General features: G+C 43.7%; 1 protein-coding gene across 2 annotated transcripts in view; it reads right to left on the reverse strand.

Moving 5' to 3' along the window:
* Window positions 1-4,873: 4,873 nt before the first annotated feature.
* Window positions 4,874-18,229, reverse strand: part of LOC126458545 (G-protein coupled receptor Mth2-like) — a 131,018-nt gene continuing 117,662 nt past the window's right edge. For both annotated transcript variants that reach the window (XM_050095673.1, XM_050095665.1), the window contains exons 6-7: window positions 15,859-15,994; window positions 4,874-6,466 (exon numbers count right to left, since the gene is read on the reverse strand). In XM_050095673.1, coding sequence (XP_049951630.1) covers window positions 6,199-6,466; window positions 15,859-15,994 — 404 coding nt within the window. In that variant the 3' untranslated portion in view covers window positions 4,874-6,198. The remainder of the gene's footprint in view (window positions 6,467-15,858; window positions 15,995-18,229) is intronic.

Genomic DNA, 18,229 nt, shown 5'->3' on the forward strand with positions numbered 1-18,229 from the left:
GAAATAATATCTGCTTGAAATTTGTTACGACAGCCGAACACAGTTTTACTAATTTGTGTTGAGCCTGTGACGTTTGACGAAATACATGTTCCTAACTTGCAACAGCTACTTGAGCATACAAAAAATGTTGCTGCTCTGCATCGTGACGATGATAAACTTGACATTAAGCGTAAAATGTATCAGTAGCTATATTTCGACTGATCCTCGTGTTTGGAATACTCAGCCTGCTTCAAATTAAGAGTTAACAGTAATTATAGTAACTTATTTATCAAGGCAACTGAACAACTTTAAGACACAAATAGGAGTGGATTAAACGGATCTCTCCTCTTTGTGCGGGACCTTTTAACAAAGCGTCCATAAATCCAGCGACCAGGTAACCATAAAATCGCCTACCATTGTTATTTTCGCAGTAACTACTGAAACCACGGTCACCGGCAGCATTTACGGCACCCTTCGTGACGTTCAAACTGCTGCAAGTGCGAGCAGATATCAGAAGAGCAAACGCTGTAGAGTGCCAGCAAAGCCCAGTCTGCGGGCTGTTTTGCAGGCTGTGTGCCACTACCGGCATTATTGCCTGAAGCGATACCGGGCATAAACGAGGTTAACCTCACAGGTATCAAATGTTTGGCGCTGTTTCTGTCAATGTAAAGTGCTAGCGTGACCGTTCTTCGCCCGGCCACAGCATCAATTATGAGGAAGAGTTATAGACGTGAGCGCTCGCACCGAAAGCCATGCGTGTATCTTTGTATCGAATTGTGCGAATTGCGGAAGCTCTTTGGTCAGTGTGAGATAGCCTGAAAATACATGGAGGATAGGGAAGCAAGGCATGTGTAGCGCCTGCAATTATTTCACAGTTCTCTTTCACTACCTTGTCATGCTTCACACTTGGGGTACTACAGATTCTTTGGGACGGGCTGCGGCTACAGCAGTGGTTCCCAACCATTCTATAGCCATTATCCCCGAGTGCATTCATCTACATCCATAATCCACAAGCTACCAAACGGTGTGTGGCGGAGGGTACTTTGAGTACCTCCATCTGTTCTCCCTTCTATTCCAGTCTCGTATTGTTCGTGGAAAGAAAGATTGTCGTATGCCTCTGTGTGGGCTCTAATCTCTCTGATTTTATCCTCATGGACTCTTCGCGAGATATACGTAGGAGGGAGCAATATACTGCTCGACTCCTCGGCGAAGGTATGCTCTCGAAACTTCAACAAAAGCCCGTACCGAGCAACTGAGCGTCTCTCCTGCAGAGTTCTCCACTGGAGTTTATCATCTCCGTAACACTTTCGCGATTACTAAATGATCCTGTGACGAAGCGCCCTGCTCTCCGTTGGATCTTCTCTATTTCTTCTATCAACTCTATCTGGTACGGATCTCACACCGGTGAGCAGTATTCAAGTAGTGGGCGACCAAGTGTACTGTAACCTATTTCCTTTGTTTTCGGATTGCACTTCCTTACGATTCTTCCAATGAGTCTCAGTCTGGCATCTGCTTTACCGACGATTAATTATATATGGTCATTCCATTTTAAATCACTCCTAATGCCTACTCTCAGGTAGTTTCTGGAATTAATTGCTTCTAGTTGCCGACCTGCTATATTGTAGCTAAATGATAAAGGATCTTTCTTCCTATGTATTCGCAGCACATTACACCTGTCTACATTGAGATTCAAATGCCATTCCCTGCACCAAGCGTCAATTCATTGCAGATCCTCCTGCATTTCAGTACAATTTTCCATTGTTACAACCTCTCGATATACTACAGCATCATCCGCAAAAAAGCCTCAGTGAACTTCCGATGTTATCCACAAGGTCATTTATGTATATTGTGAATAGCAACGGTCCGACGACACTCCCCTGCGGCACACCTGATATCACTTCGGAAGACTTCACTCCATTGAGAATGACATGCTGCGTTCTGTTATCTAGGAACTCTACAATCCAATCACACAATTGGTCTGATAGTCCATATGCTCTTACTTTGTTCATTTGAAACGTCCCCTTTTGAACAATTATACATGACTGTGCTTAAACTGACACACAATATTTTTGTTAGCGCAACGCAATCTGACTTTCAAAATTCCCTACAAAAGAATGGCCCTGACTAACATTAAACTATACCTTTCACAAATCACTTACCTCACAAAAATCTTCGCTGCTCAAGCTACTGCAATACAGCGAGCGCCACTACTGCCAGCTAAATAAAAGATTCAAACTATGGAAGGCACTAACTACTGATAGGGATAGTTAGCAAATGAAAGATATTAATAGAGAACAAACAATGTATTTACCTTGATATCATATATAAATATAGCAGTTCATGACAAATTTCAAAACTCCGCCATCTCTCTCCCCACATCCACCACTGCTGGCGGCTCACCTCCAACTGCGCAACGCTACGCGCTGTTCAGATCCAGCTGCCGCTGCCCAACACTACAATGGCAGACAACAATGCAAACTAGCCACAGATTGCACACAGCACAGCCAGTGATTTTCATACAGAGGTGGCGTTACCAATAAAAAAACCTAAACAGCCTACTTACATAGAGAAAACATAAACAGCCTACTTACACATTAAACGACTGTGGAGAACTATATCGAACGCCTTACGGAAGTCAAGAAACACGGCATCTACCTGGGAACACGTGTCTATGGCTATCTGAGTCACGTGGACGAATAGCGCGAGCTGGGTTTCACACGATCGTCTTTTTCGAAACCCATGCTGATTCCTACAGAGTAGATTTCTAGTCCCGAGGAAAGTCATTATCCTGGAACATAATACGTGTTCCAAAATTCTACAACTGATCGACGTTAGAGATATACGTCTATAGTTCTGCACATCTTTGGAAGTGTTTTGGAATATATTTTGTTTATAAAATGTACATTGTAACAAATTTGAGTTAACTGTATGAAATATTTACAAAAAGGAACTAACTCCAGCGGTAACAACTGTAGAGAATGTCGTAGCGAATAGGATTCCTTTTGGAGTTTTTTCAGTGCGTCATCACCCCCCTCAGCACCACCCTCATCATCCACCAACAATAGCGCCTAACTAAACTTTAGAATGAAAATTTTCTTTGAAGACTGTTTATAATGGAAAAAATATGAAAGTTATTTAGTTTTTGTATGTGTTTTATTAATCCACAAATTAAAGAGTCCATGACAACTGGTACTGCTTCTCTAACTTATTTATAGTATGATTAAGCAATTCTCAGTGCATTGCGAGTGTTACCTGCTACTCCCGAGGAAGGAAAGCTAACTACGAGTACCTAAAGTGAGGGACAAAAGTAGACCCTCTGCTGTTCCTAGCGATACTTGTTTCATCCACATTCTGCACGCCCATTTAAAATCAACGAAGTTAAAATGCATAACATATACTTCCTGTCTGTAAATCAATTTGTTGCTAGACTCCTTACCTATGAACTGGTAGAAATTTTAAGCCTTCAGCCTGATCCAAAATTTTCGTGCATTTCCAAATATAGAAGTCAGATAACGTTTCCACTTGAAAAATAGCCAATTTACACACTGTAGGAGAAGTTACACGACGCATGGGAAACCACGGAAGTCTTGTTGATACTCACATGAAATCTAACACACCATGGGGTAGAAGAGAATCTGCACTGTGAGAAAATGACAAGTTTTGACGACTGGAAACAGCTTACATAATTGGTGAATGACTTTCCTGATGGCTAATGGCACAAAACGAGAGGACTGATGTCCCAAAATGTTCGTAAGATAACAAACAAATGGGCTACACACGTAAGTGAAGAACTGTGATGATCATCGCTGATCCTGTGATTTGTTCATTTCACAGGAATCCGACATGGCTGCCTGCATCTTCGTCCACTGAGTCATTCGTTGGCAGACTCCTCTACAACGAGATGCCAAGCAGCCGACCACAACAATGAAACTATTTGCTGACGACAGGTGAGAGTGTCTAGCTTTTCCGGGGTACGGAGGAGGAGGAGGAGGGGGGGGGGGGGGGGGCGACATCTCACTCAGCTGCTCTACGAACATTTTTAATGTATCATACATTAAGTAACTAAATGTACGAGTGTAATCGGACGTACGTGAAACTGGTACATGTGTAGCTTAATAAAACGCTTATTTCCCTATTACCCACATTCTTTTGTTTAATGTTTCATGTTTCATGTTTCATAGCCTGTAAATCTTATTGTTAGTTTACCTTCAGCAGTCTGGCACTTAGCAGTAATTAAAATAGCTCTTAGGACATGGGGGGGGGGGGGTGATGACATAAATCGCATCCATTTCAATTTATGAATCTGAACGTCTTGTCTGTTTGCAAAAATTAACAATTTATTTCTTCGCTTCAGTCAGCTTTTGAGTATATTAAAATAGATGCTACTTATTTGACTTGAAGACAGACCCATTAACGTCTTATATTTGTATTTCGTACGCTTCGGAACCTGAACTGACTCTGCAGCATTCTTTCACCATTTTCAGCTATTTGCATGGAATGGGTTACGAAGTTTCTTAAGAAGTGGTATCCGGCGACTCATAAAATTTGAACCTCATTCTCCCCGCAAAAGTCTATTCTACGCTTATTACTTACCTCTAATGTCATGTTTGAGACTAATTAAATCTTATCGTCACGGCATAGCGCTGAGTTTGTTGATATGTTTTCCACATTTATTTCTTCTGCAGCTTGTGGATAATGTAACAGCTGTGCTCTTTTTTTTCCAGCGGACAAACGTAGGAACGACGTAGGAGAAATAACGTTGAGAGGATTCTTTTGGAAGTGTTTTGGAATATATCTTGTTTATAAAATGTACATTGTAACAAATTTGAGTTAACTGTATAAAATATTTACAAAAAGGAACTAACTCCTGCAGTAACATATGTAGATAGTGGCTTAGCAAATATGATTCAGTTTTGGAATTGTTTCACTAAATGTTTGTAAATTTTAGAAAGTAATATGATACGTACCACTAACTTGTAGACACATACAAACAAATAATTTACAAAAGTATTTTAACTTCATGAGAAGTCTGATTTGGCATTCTGCTTTATTTTCTATAAATTACATATGTATATACTCAGTCATGTGTGAGAATAGTGTCAAGATGTTATGGCTCACAAATCGTGGAAACCTGTTTTAGACACGTACATTACAAGTAACTTAAGTCTAGCGAAGCAACGTACAATGCTCTCTTCACTGGGGTGTGATTTGTATTGAAGAGAAAACCTAGCAATAATTGTATTTATGCTGTTGACACATAGTAACTGGTGCGCACATCATCATAGATTTCGTACCACCGGTGCATTTAAGGAAGGACTTCCTGAGACAAGACCAGTTTTATGCTACGTGCTTCTGGTATTTGTATTCTCACGGTTGCAGTAACGTGGAACGACAGGTACAGAGAAACAACCACCACACTGTTCTACACCAGACACGAGGCATGACCTTCGAACATTTATTGAAAAATAAATTAATAAATCCTAGACACACACACACACACACACACACACACACACACACACACACACACACACACACACACACACACACACACACACACACACGCGCGCGCGCGCGCGCGCGCAAACACACACTAACTACAATCTGAAAGTGTGTGTGTGTGTATTTTATAGCACAATATCATTTCAGAAATGCATTCTTGTTGTCACTAGCAAATATAGCTTCCAAATAATTGGAGACTTCTTTGGCAACGTAACCCTAGGTGAATAGCACTGTCTTGAAGACAGTAATCTGTTCTACGCACTTCAGGTTCTCGAACTTAAAGCCCACTACACATATTCCGAAGGAAGTGCAAAACCCTGTCAAAATTTGAAACATAAATGACTTGTTCCTGTGGCCGCTCTGTTTATATACGTACACTTCTAGAATAGTTAGAAAGTAGGTCTAACTTCCTACGCCTTGAAATGGAACTTCAAAATAACACGGAACAGAATGGAACACCAGTTTGTCGAAGTGAATATGATCTCCTTGAAACCGTCTCTTGAAGATAAATGTGACTACATGAGATGAATACTTTTGCAAGGTAACAGTTTGTAGATCGAGCTATCGATGTAGCTGTCCTAGCAGCGCAGATGAAACCACACGAAGCTCTTCCAGCTGGAAATGGGAACAGGTAGTCCACCAGCCAACCACGACGGTCGTCGTGTCGTGGAGAGGGGAGAGTAGAGTAGAATAGGCGGCTGCCCACGGGGATTCCCCTCAGACGGGCTGCAGCCGCGACGAGTCTAGCGAGCGAGGCACGAGCGGCCGGCCGTTGGAGACGTCGCCGCCGGCGCCGGCGCCAGCGAAGACGATCTGCTTGACGCTGGGCTCCAGCACGAAGATGACGAAGAGGATGACTCCCTGCAGGATGTTTATGAGGTCCGGCAGCGCCCACGCGTACACGGGGCCGCCCAGCGCCCACGACACCAGCTCCATCGTCCAGCTGATGCCCATCGACACGAACAGCGTCAAGATCATGCGCACCCTGCCACAGATACGTCCTCCAAAATTGAAGCAACAAAAGGAAATTTTGCAACGGTGCGCTTATTTTGCCACAAAACAGTATAAACAGGCGATAGTAAAGTGGAAAAAATGTGAAGGATATACAGGGTGAGAAGTATTTAAACCGACAAACTCTGGGAGGTTGTAGGGGACATCAAAACAAATATTTTTCCCTAATGTCATTTTTTCCTCTGAGGATTATTTAAACCGGTGGAGCCCGTATTACGCTCTTCAGTTGTAGGCAACTGCTGTCCACGAGTGTACTAGTGCATTCTCTCTCTTTACTAATGGAGCGATACACCTGGAGTGAGTACACTGATATGGTTGGTTCGTACTACGTAGCGCACCACAATGGACGAGCTGCACAGCGAGTTTATCAACAACAGTATCCTAATCGCCGTATCCCGCATCATACGACCTTTGTTGCTGTGTACTAACGTCTGCGTGGGACTGGGTCATTTAGCAGATTACCTGGACAGGAACGCCGTCACGCGGCAAGAAAGCTGCAATTTGAGGAAGCTATCTTGCAGCATGTGGAGCGGGATCCTTCAATCAGCATTCGTGCAATGGCACATAACATGGGGACAAATCAGACGAATGTAAGAACAGTCTTTCGAGAGCAATTGTTACGTCCATTTCACTTACAGTGTGTACACAACCTGGAACCAGTTAATTATCCACCCAGAGCACAGTTTTCACAGTGGCACCTGGAACAGTGTGAAATGCATCCTACATTTCCATCCTCTGTGTTTACCGATGAAGCAACGTTCGGGCGTGATGGAGTCTTCAACATGCACAATTCGCATGTTTGGAGTGAGGATAACCCATATGCCACAGTTACTAGCGCTCATCAAGTGCGGTTCTTCGTTAATGTGTGGGTCGGTGTTGTTGTGGACTATTTAATTGCGCCGTATCTGCTACCTAGGCCATTAAATGGCAGGCACTACTACAATTTTCTCGCCAGAGCATTGCCAGAATTGCTGGAAGATGTCCCACTCCCTACAAGACAACGTATGTGGTTGCAACATGACGGAGCACCGGCACATTTTAGTCGTCGTGTACGTTGATTGCTGGACCGACGCTTCCCAGAAACGTGGATTGTCAGAGGTGGTCCAGTACAATGGCCTGCTTGATCCCCAGAATCGTCCTCTACCGGTTTTAATACTCCTCACAGGAAAAAATGATACTTGGGAAAAATATTTGTTTTGATGTCCCCTACTACCTCCCAGAGTTTGTCGGTTTAAATACTTTTCACCCAGTAGAACGTAATCAACTGCCACATGCATAACACTAGACACTGTTTTTCCAACAACAGATTTTCACGCACATTCTGACAACTGGTTAATGTACTCAGTATTGAGTGTGAGCACCTCTGGCACCATTACAAGCCTGAGAACGACGGCACATGCTGTGAATGATGTCATCAATCTCACGTTGCGGCAATAACTCCCATTCCTCCTGCAGAGCTGCTCACAAGTCTTTGAGAGTTGTTGGTGGAGGCTAAGGTGATTCAACCTGTCTCCCTAGTGCATCCCAGACATGCTCTACGGGATTCAAATCGGGAGAGCGAGCAGGCCACGCCATGAGTGCAATATCTTCCGTTTCCAAAAAAACAACCACCTATACTCTATGAGGTCGAGCATTAGCTTCCATCAATAAGAAGTCTGGACTTGCAGCATCTCCCAACAACCGCGCATGAGATCGTAGGATCCCCTCATGGTACCTGACAACAGTTAAATCTTGCTGATTCACCCGTACAATTTCATGGAGACGTGCTCGAAGTGGTCAATATAATCCCTGTCCACACCATTAGGGATACTCCTCGATTCGGTCTCTTTCCACAACGTTTGGGTCCCGAAATCGTGTTCCACGTGCCCTCCAGATGCGAATCCGTCGAGAATCACTGTCCAGACTAAATCGGGACTCATCTATAAAAACAACATTTGCCCACCGTTCGACCGCCCAGGTGGCATGTTGACAGCTCCACGCTAGACGTCCCCTTCTGTGAATACACGCCAGAGGCAAACATACAGCAGGTTTCCAACAATAAAGGGCACTCTGTTGAATCATTCTGTACACCGTTTTCCCCGATGCAACACGTCCAGGAGATGCTGCGAGATCAGATGCCAATTGCAGTGCAGTACTAAGCCGGTACTGTCGTGCACTTACAACCAAATAACGGTGGTCGGCCGTGTCCTGGTCTCCGGAATACAGTTTCGGTCTCTCTAAACTGTCTCCTCACACGAGAAACAACAGGTCGATTCACATTAAGCCCTCGGTCGACATCAGTTTGGGACTCTCCTGCTTCCATTCTTTCTATGGCCCTCCACAGCAGAGTGTGTAGTGGTCTTCTCTGTGCCACACTGCACCGTCTGTGACTGTACACAGTGGATGTGGGACTACTCTGCAAACACTACCCCGCTTGATAGGTGCCCTGACGTCATTGCTGACGGCCGTCCGTTTATCGGAAAGCCGTCTTCCGTGCAGAACACGACCGTAACGGCACCACTTTACGGTTTGTGTGATTATATCGTGAATTAGACACAGGACGGGGAAATAGTTTGTTGCTTTAATTTTGGACACCAGTGTGGCTTTACACACATGCTGGCCTCCTGTTCAGTGTTACTTTATCTATGTCGCCATTATTCCCAATAGTAAGTCCACGAATAAATCCCTTGCATTTATAGTGAATCTCTCGACCAACGCAAACTCACAAGGGACTGGAAGAAAGAGCAGGGTAATATCAGTAACTTCTGTTTTTGCGGAATCCTTTAACAATTCTCATTCCGAATATAATAAATTTTCTTGAGGTCGAAAAGCTTATGTCCACGAATCGGGATGTTTTTAGAAAGCATCGCCTGTGTAAAACTCAGCTCGTACTTCTCTCACGTAATATACTGCGAACTATGACTGAAGGACAACGGGTAGATGCCATATTTCTAGATTTCGGGAAAGCATTTGACACTGCCCCATTGCAGGCTGTTTAAGAAGGTACGAACTATGGAATAGGTTAACAGATATCTGAGTGGCTCGAAGGTTAAGGAATAGAACCCAGTATGTTGTCCCCGACAGGGACTGTCCATCAAAGACAGGGATATCGTCAGCAGTGCCGTAGGGTAGTGTGACAGAACCGCTGTTTTTCTGTTCATACATAAATGATTTAGCGGACAGGGTGGGCAACAGTCTGCTGTTATTTGCTGATGATGCCGTGGTGTACGGTAAGGCGTGGCAAATGGTTCAAATGGCTCTGAGCACTATGGGACTTAACTGCTGTGGTCATCAATCCCCTAGAACTTAGAACTACTTAAACCTAACTAACCTAAGGACATCACACACATCCATGCCCGAGGCAGGATTCGAACCTGCGACCGTAGCGGTCACGCGGCTCCAGACTGTAGCGCCTAGAACCGCACGGCCACTCCGGCCGGCCGGTAAGGCGTCCAAGTTGAGTGACCGTAGGAAGATACAAGTCGACTTACTCACAACATTTCTAGTTCGTGTGATGAATGGCAGCTAGCTCTAAATATAGAAAAATGTGGGTTAATGCGGATGAATAGGAACAACAAACCCGTATTGTTCTGATACAGCGTTAGTAGCGCCCTGCTTGAACAGTCACGTCGTTTAAATGTCTGGGCATAGCGTTGCAAAGCTATAAGGAATAGAACGAGTATGTGAGAACTGTGGTAGAGAAGGCAATAGTCGACTTCAGTTTATTGAGAGAGTTCTAGGAAAGTGTTACTCATCTGTAAAGAATACCACAAATAGGATGATATTGTGATCTATTCTTGAGTACTGCTCGGGTGTTTCGGATCCGGGACAGGTCGGATTGGAGGAGGGCATCTACATTTATGTGATTACTCTGCTATCCACAATAAAGTGCCTGACAGAGGGTTCAATGAACCACCTTCAACATGTGTCTCTACCGTTCCACTCTCGAACGGCACGCGGGAAAAACGAGCACTTAAATTTTTCTGTGCGAGTCCTGACTTCTCTCATTTTATCGTGATGATCATTTCTCCCTGTGTAGGTGGGTGGAAACAGAATGTTTTCGCAATAGGAAGAGAAAACCGGTGATTGAAATTTCATGAGAAGATCCCGCCGCAACGAAAAACACCTTTGTTTTAATGATTGCCACTCCAATTCACGCATCATGTCTGTGGCACTGTCTCCCCTATTTCGCGATAATACAAAACGAGCTGCCCTTCTTTGTACTTTTCGATGTCATCCGTCAGTCCCACCTGATACGGATCCCACACCGCACAGCAGTACTCCAGAATAGGGCGGATAAGCGTGGTGTAAGCAGTCTTTAGTAGACCAGTTGCACCTTCTAAGTGTTCTGCCAATGAATCGCAGTCTTTGGTTCGCTCTTCCCACAATATTATCTATGTGATCGTTCCAATTTAGGTTATTTGTAATTGTAATCCCTAAGTATTTAGCTGAATGTACAGCCTTCAGATTTGTGACTTATCGCGTAATCGAAATTTAGCTGATTTCTTTTAGTACTCATGTGAATAACCTCACACTTTTCTTTATTCAAGGTCAATTGCCACTTTTCGCACCATATAGATATCTAAATAATTTTGCAAGTCGTTTTGATCATCTCATGACTTTGCAAGACGGTAAATGACAACATCATCTGCAAACAATCTAAGACGGCTACTCATATTGTCTCCTATGTCGTTAATATGGATCAGGAACAACAGAGGGCCTATAACACTTCCTTGGGGAACGCCGGATATTAATTTTATTTTACTCGATGACTTTCCGTCTATTACTACGAACTGTGACCATTCTGACAGGAAATCACGAATCCAGTCGCACAACTGAGGCGATACTCCGTAGGCACGCAGTTTGGTTAGAAGACGCTTGTGAGGAACGGTCTCGAAAGCCTTCTGGAAATCTAAAAAATTAGAGGCGGGCTGCTAGATTTTTTACTGGTAGGTCCGAACAACACGTAGGTGTTGCGGAAATGCTTCAGCAACTAAAATGGGAATCTTTGGAGCGAACGCGATGTTCCTTTCGAGGAACACTACTGAGAAAATTTTAGAAACTGGCTTTTTAAGCTGACTGTCGAGCGATTCTACAGCCGTCAAGATACACCACGCCTAAGAACCACGAAGATAAGATGTGAGAAATTAGGGCTCATACAGACGCATATACCGAGTTGTTTTTCAAAAATGGCTGTGAGCACTATGTGACTTAACTACTGAGGTCATGAGTCCCCTAGAACTTAGAACTACTTAAACCTAACTAACCTAAGGACATCACACACATCCATGCCCGAGGCAGGATTCGAATCTACGACCGTAGCGGTCGCGCGGTTCCAGACTGTAGCGCCTAGAACCGCTCGGCCACACCAGCCGGCAGTTGTTTTTTCCCTCGCTCTGTTTGTGAGTGGAACGGGAAAGGTACAGGGTATGCTCCGCCACGCGCCGCACTGTGGCTTGCGGAGTATGTAAGTAGATCTTGAATATGTCAATTAGAGAGTAATTTTGTCCCAGAGCTACCAAGTTATATGAAACTGACAAATGATATTCAGTTTCGCTTGATAGGTCAAAGTTACAGTACGAACTACTACGATTCATTTATTTCACTTCAAGTTACAATTAGCAGAACCGCATGGGGTAGCCGCACGGTCAAGGGCATCCTCTCACGGTTCGCGTTGCCCTCAAGTTTTCATTCAGCACGGCTCGGTTTTGTCTAGGGATTTGCTTCCCGGCAGTATTACCTGTGCGTTGGCGGTGACACACAGCACTACCTTGTATAGGTTTACTGATTATGCGTTGGCCGATATGTACCGCCTGTGTTGGTTCATTGAATGCTATGGAAGAGAGAGGACGATTATGTTGAGCTGTTGCCGCACTTAACGACAACCACGTCACAGTAATTTTGCATCTGCTGGACGGTTGTTGCATTACTGTGTGTCTGGTGTTACGTTCTGGTGATTGCGTATTACGGCCTTTTTCTCTGTTGTGAAGATATTTTCACAGAAACAAGGGTGATTGCGATAACAATCCGAATAAATCGTAATTATATTATTACTCTGCAACGATTCGTCGGAGAGTGGGGGACAGCTATACCAAAATACCCTCTGAAAGTTCCTGAGTTCTGGTAAAAAATGCGATTTTATAAACATACAGGGTGTTTCAAAAATGACCGGTATATTTGAAACGGCAATAAAAACTAAACGAGCAGCGATAGAAATACACCGTTTGTTGCAATATGCTTGGGACAACAGTACATTTTCAGGCAGACAAACTTTCGAAATTACAGTAGTTACAATTTTCAACAACAGATGGCGCTGCGGTCTGGGAAACTCTATAGTACGATATTTTCCACATATCCACCATGCGTAGCAATAATATGGCGTAGTCTCTGAATGAAATTACCCGAAACCTTTGACAACGTGTCTGGCGGAATGGCTTCACATGCAGATGAGATGTACTGCTTCAGCTGTTCAATTGTTTCTGGATTCTGGCGGTACAACTGGTCTTTCAAGTGTCCCCACAGAAAGAAGTCACAGGGGTTCATGTCTGGCGAATAGGGAGGCCAATCCACGCCGCCTCCTGTATGTTTCGGATAGCCCAAAGCAATCACACGATCATCGAAATATTCATTCAGGAAATTAAAGACGTCGGCCGTGCGATGTGGCCGGGCACCATCTTGCATAAACCACGAGGTATTCGCAGTGTCGTCTAAGGCAGTTTGTACAGCCACAAATTCACGAAGAATGTCCAGATAGCGTGATGCAGTAATCGTTTCGGATCTGAAAAATGGGCCAATGATTCCTTTGGAAGAAATGGCGGCCGAGACCAGTACTTTTTGAGGATGCAGGGACGATGGGACTGCAACATGGGGCTTTTCAGTTCCCCATATGCGCCAGTTCTGTTTATTGACGAAGCCGTCCAGGTAAAAATAAGCTTCGTCAGTAAACCAAATGCTGCCCACATGCATATCGCCGTCATCAATCCTGTGCACTATATCGTTAGCGAATGTCTCTCGTGCAGCAATGGTAGCGGCGCTGAGGGGTTGCCGCGTTTGAATTTTGTATGGATAGAGGTGTAAACTCTGGCGCATGAGACGATACGTGGACGTTGGCGTCATTTGGACCGCAGCTGCAACACGGCGAACGGAAACCCGAGGCCGCTGTTGGATCACCTGCTGCACTAGCTGCGCTTTGCCCTCTGTGGTTGCCGTACGCGGTCGCCCTACCTTTCCAGCACGTTCATCCGTCACGTTCCCAGTCCGTTGAAATTTTTCAAACAGATCCTTTATTGTATCGCTTTTCGGTCCTTTGGTTACATTAAACCTCCGTTGAAAACTTCGTCTTGTTGCAACAACACTGTGTTCTAGGCGGTGGAATTCCAACACCAGAAAAATCCTCTGTTCTAAGGAATAAATCATGTTGGCTACAGCACACTTGCACGTTGTGAACAGCACACGCTTACAGCAGAAAGACTACGTACAGAATGGCGCACCCACAGACTGCGTTGTCTTCTATATCTTCCACATCACTTGCAGCGCCATCTGTTGTTGAAAATTGTAACTACTGTAATTTCGAAAGTTTGTCCGCCTGAAAATGTACTGTTGTCCCAAGCTTATTGCAACAAACGGTGTATTTCTATCGCTGCTCGTTTAGTTTTTATTGCCGTTTCAAATATACCGGTCATTTTTGAAACACCCTGTATATTAGACCTACTGAAAAATTTATGTATTAATGAGCTATTTTTTTATATGGAATTCTGACAAAGTCAGTTTGTCGTGGTGACTGATTTAGTTCACAAATTGCAACACATTCTAAAATCTTCACTCTAATCAAGGCTTCTAAAGCACGGTTTTTGCGAATATACTTCTGACTAAAAAGCAATCCTGGTATCTGCAGTCCAAAGTTTTCGTTAATGACACCTTTTGCGTTACTGTGATGCTATTTCCGTAGATTCATACACTATGGATTTAACATTCTTTAAATGCTGCCGAATATTTACCTAAAGTTTTCATCCCGTATTTCATCCCCTTGGGAGCTCAATTTCCGAAACAGAGAAAAACTTTTTTTATTTGTAACAGATGCCAAATAAAAATTTTCGAATATTTAATTTTAAAAAAGTTTTCATGATGAATAATTTCATAAAACTTTTCATCCCCTGTTTAACTCCTTTAGGGGGTTGAATTTCCAAAAACTTAGACGCATTTTTTTTATTTATGACCGAGAAGTCAAATACTAATTTCCAATTTCCATAGATGTAGCTTTAAAAATGCCGTAGTAAGTCTTTAATAATTATTTGTTTCCAAAAACCTTTCCCGCACTATTTTACCCTCTTAGTAGGAGGGGGGAGGGAGAGCGAAATATTCTGTCTCCCCTCTGTGCAGAATACATTATGCGCCGTCTCCTTACTTGCAGATCACTGTTGTAATTGACATTTGAGCGAACAGGTCATGGGATCCGACTACAATTCTCCCGCCAGTGTGTCTAACTGAGTCTCAACCGCTAACAATATCCTTATGCTGATACCGAATGTATGGTTCATCCTGCAAGCCCACTAATGAAACGCTGTAGGAAGCAATGTTTCTGCTGGCTCGGTTTGTAGCCCGCTCTGCACCTTTTTCTTTAGCACCCTTATGTGCAAATATCAACTGTGCCATTCACTTCCTATGGAGCTTTCCTACACAATCTCTGTCACTATAGCATATCGCTGTGTGTACTTTTGACGTACAGCTCCATAGAAATCCCACTCTATACTGACGCTGTTTTTACGGTACTGAACTGGTGCACCATATTCCTTGTGCGAACATGCCAAGTGATATATTCAACTAAATGCTTCGCTCCTAAATTTATGAATTACTTTGTAATGAGGATCAATCTTAGGATATATTGTTTGTATTTCAAAACAGAGACTTTACGAATCCAGACCGCTAAATACGAGTAAAACCTGTTATTGAACCAGTGGTCGCGACTGTTGGCGACAAAGTCTGGAGTCCTGTTCTTGCACTTTTGTGTTCAGCAGAGGTGGTATGCCAAAGACACTCTGCTATTATGACACTCGACACAATAGCTGTACATAACTATGGTCATACAAGACAGTAGCGAATATTACAGATCTTATTCTTTGCATATTGAAATATTAATTTGATAGCAGTCATTACCATACAGAACGTTAACACAACTGACGCAGATGTCTGCGTTATTCTGTAATGCTTCCGCGTTAGCTGCATATAGATGTCATACTACAACAGAAAAAACCTCAAAGCCATACGATTAACTCATAGAAGCAAGATCCAAAAACGAGGTATATATACGAGGGAGTTCAAACTATGTATCCAGTCTAGCTGCATTCACGACAAATATTTAAAATGTGGATGCCTCTGAAAGATACTCACCTCTCTGTGGGCGACCTGTTTCTGAAGACTGGTGGGTACGTGCATATCCTGTATATGCTCAGCGCGAACATGCCGATGTTCATCATGAACAGGAAGCCGATTGGTCCGTAGAAATAGTTCAGCTCTGCGTCCTTACCTGGAACATTGAACAGAAATATCGTCTGAAACGTTGCCTATACGGGTTTTATGTAAGTATCCCATTTCCTCTTACTAGCATGGAAAAGTAAGCCCACTTTCGTAATAGCGCACGTCCTAGTCACGTTGGCACTGTGTACTGACGACGCTCTGATAGGTATTGGGGAGAAAAGAAATCTTGCAAGGAGCTTTTACGTGGAAGCTATATGTGCCTGAATTTGCTTTCACGTTGAAAATATTAACACGCATTGTCTGAGCCGAAGTTGTATCCTCAGGCATATGGTTGACGTATCATTTAGTCAGATTGATTTTGGCGTAATTCTGCGAGGTGGAACGGTTTCTTAAAATTCTGATCACTGCAGCAAATTACCAGAACTGGTGTCACTACAGCGGAGCTGAGAACCAAGAAGTATGAAACAACTGAATGGCCAGCTTGTCACTTGTGTATCTTTCGATACACGACGTGGAGTGACCTACATTTTCCACCAGTGTGTCTGTACATCACCGTTTTTCCTTTTTATTATGTTCTCCACTCTTCTGATTATTTTAGAAAGGAGAAGTTAGCTATGCAATATCTTCTCTAAAAAGCGGGTCTAAGTCCTGCTCAACCTATTTTTTTGTTTTGGCTACTGGTTAGGAAATGTCTTATTAAAAATAATGGACGTGTTTCTTTTACGTCACAAGATTACTAAACACATGAACACGCGGACATATCCACTTCATGATGCTCCTTTCAGAAACAGTATTGCATTTAACTTAATTATGCATTTGAACTAACTGACACTGAAATGGAAGAAAACGTAAAGAATTCTCAACAGATGAGAAGACTATGTGAAGGATTGTCACGGAACGGGAAGGATAAAGAGAGAAACCGGAAACGAATTGCGCGAGAGGGATGATAAAGCATGCATGCATTTGTGTTAGTCTGTTACAGTACTGAATGTTTCTTGTTTAATTTGTTTCGGCTCTGATTTGGGAAGAGACCTGAGTGGTCTTCAGTCCTGCTTTTCGTTGTGGTTATGATTGAAACGTCAGCGAGTGTTATCATCGTTGTTAAGGCAACAACATACTGCTAGTTAAAGCACCGACTTTGTTCCTACTGCACTGCTTGACACAGAAGTGAAGCACCCAGAACGGGAGGAGGAAACGAAATGAAACTTCACGGGTTGAGAGGGTGTGTGATATTTTAGCGAGTTCAAAATCGTATCAAATTTACAAAGAACTTGGCACTATGAGCCCACGTATCAGTATGTTGTCGCACCCGCTGTGGCCTGGATGCAGGCACTGAGGTGGCTGGGAAGGATGTCGAAGTCGTCGTATCCTCTCTGGAAACAAGCTAACCCATAAATGTTGTAACTGGTGTTTGATATCTCGGATACTGACACTGGAACGAGATTGACGGTAGAGCTGGTTCCAAACTTGTTCAGTTGGCGACAGTTCTGGGGATCTTGCTGTGAGTACCACATCATCATACACAGAGTTATTAGAGACACGTGGCATATGTGGACGAACACTGTTCTGTTGAAACATTACACCATGATACTGTTGCATGAGGGGTAACATGGGGACGCAGGATGTCCGTGATGCACTGTGAGCTGTCCGAATTCCTTCAGTCGCTACCAGCCGAGACCTGAAGTCATTCCCGATGACTCCCCCTCCCAGATGTGGCTCTCCAAAACAATTAAAGATCTCATCCAAAGCTACGGCCACACAGGATAGGGCAAATGAAAGTGTACCAGATGAGTGGATACGACTTGGGGCAGAATTAACGGAGGAGCAAACGACCTACAGTTACTTCCAACACGATGTAGCAAGTGCTCATACAGCTGACCGATCCTCACACAATCTTTCCGCCTGACAGAGTTGTCAGCAGAAGTCAGTCTGGTTGCAACCTAGCTGACCACCGGGTCTGTAGGTGTGCCATTACTTTGTGTGGGGATCCCTCAAGTCTAAGGAGCATCGCAACAAACTTCAGTCTTCAAGAACTGCAGCAGACCATTTCGGATGACACTGCAGCAATTCCAGCATTCCAGCTTCGATCTGCAATCAGCAACTTTCTGACTGGCGCCGAAAGTGCCAAGAGACGAATGGTGGTCACTTTCAACATCTGCTATAGTCAGGTTAGTACTGTATTTCTTTTCCTCTGCTGTGTTTCTTTTTACCCTGGAACACTGTTCTCCGGGCCACTTATTTTCGCCCCCCCCCCCCCACCACCATCACCACATGGGGTCGCCGA

This window comes from Schistocerca serialis, chromosome 1 (genome assembly GCF_023864345.2).
Source record: "Schistocerca serialis cubense isolate TAMUIC-IGC-003099 chromosome 1, iqSchSeri2.2, whole genome shotgun sequence".
NCBI lineage: Eukaryota > Metazoa > Arthropoda > Insecta > Orthoptera > Acrididae > Schistocerca > Schistocerca serialis.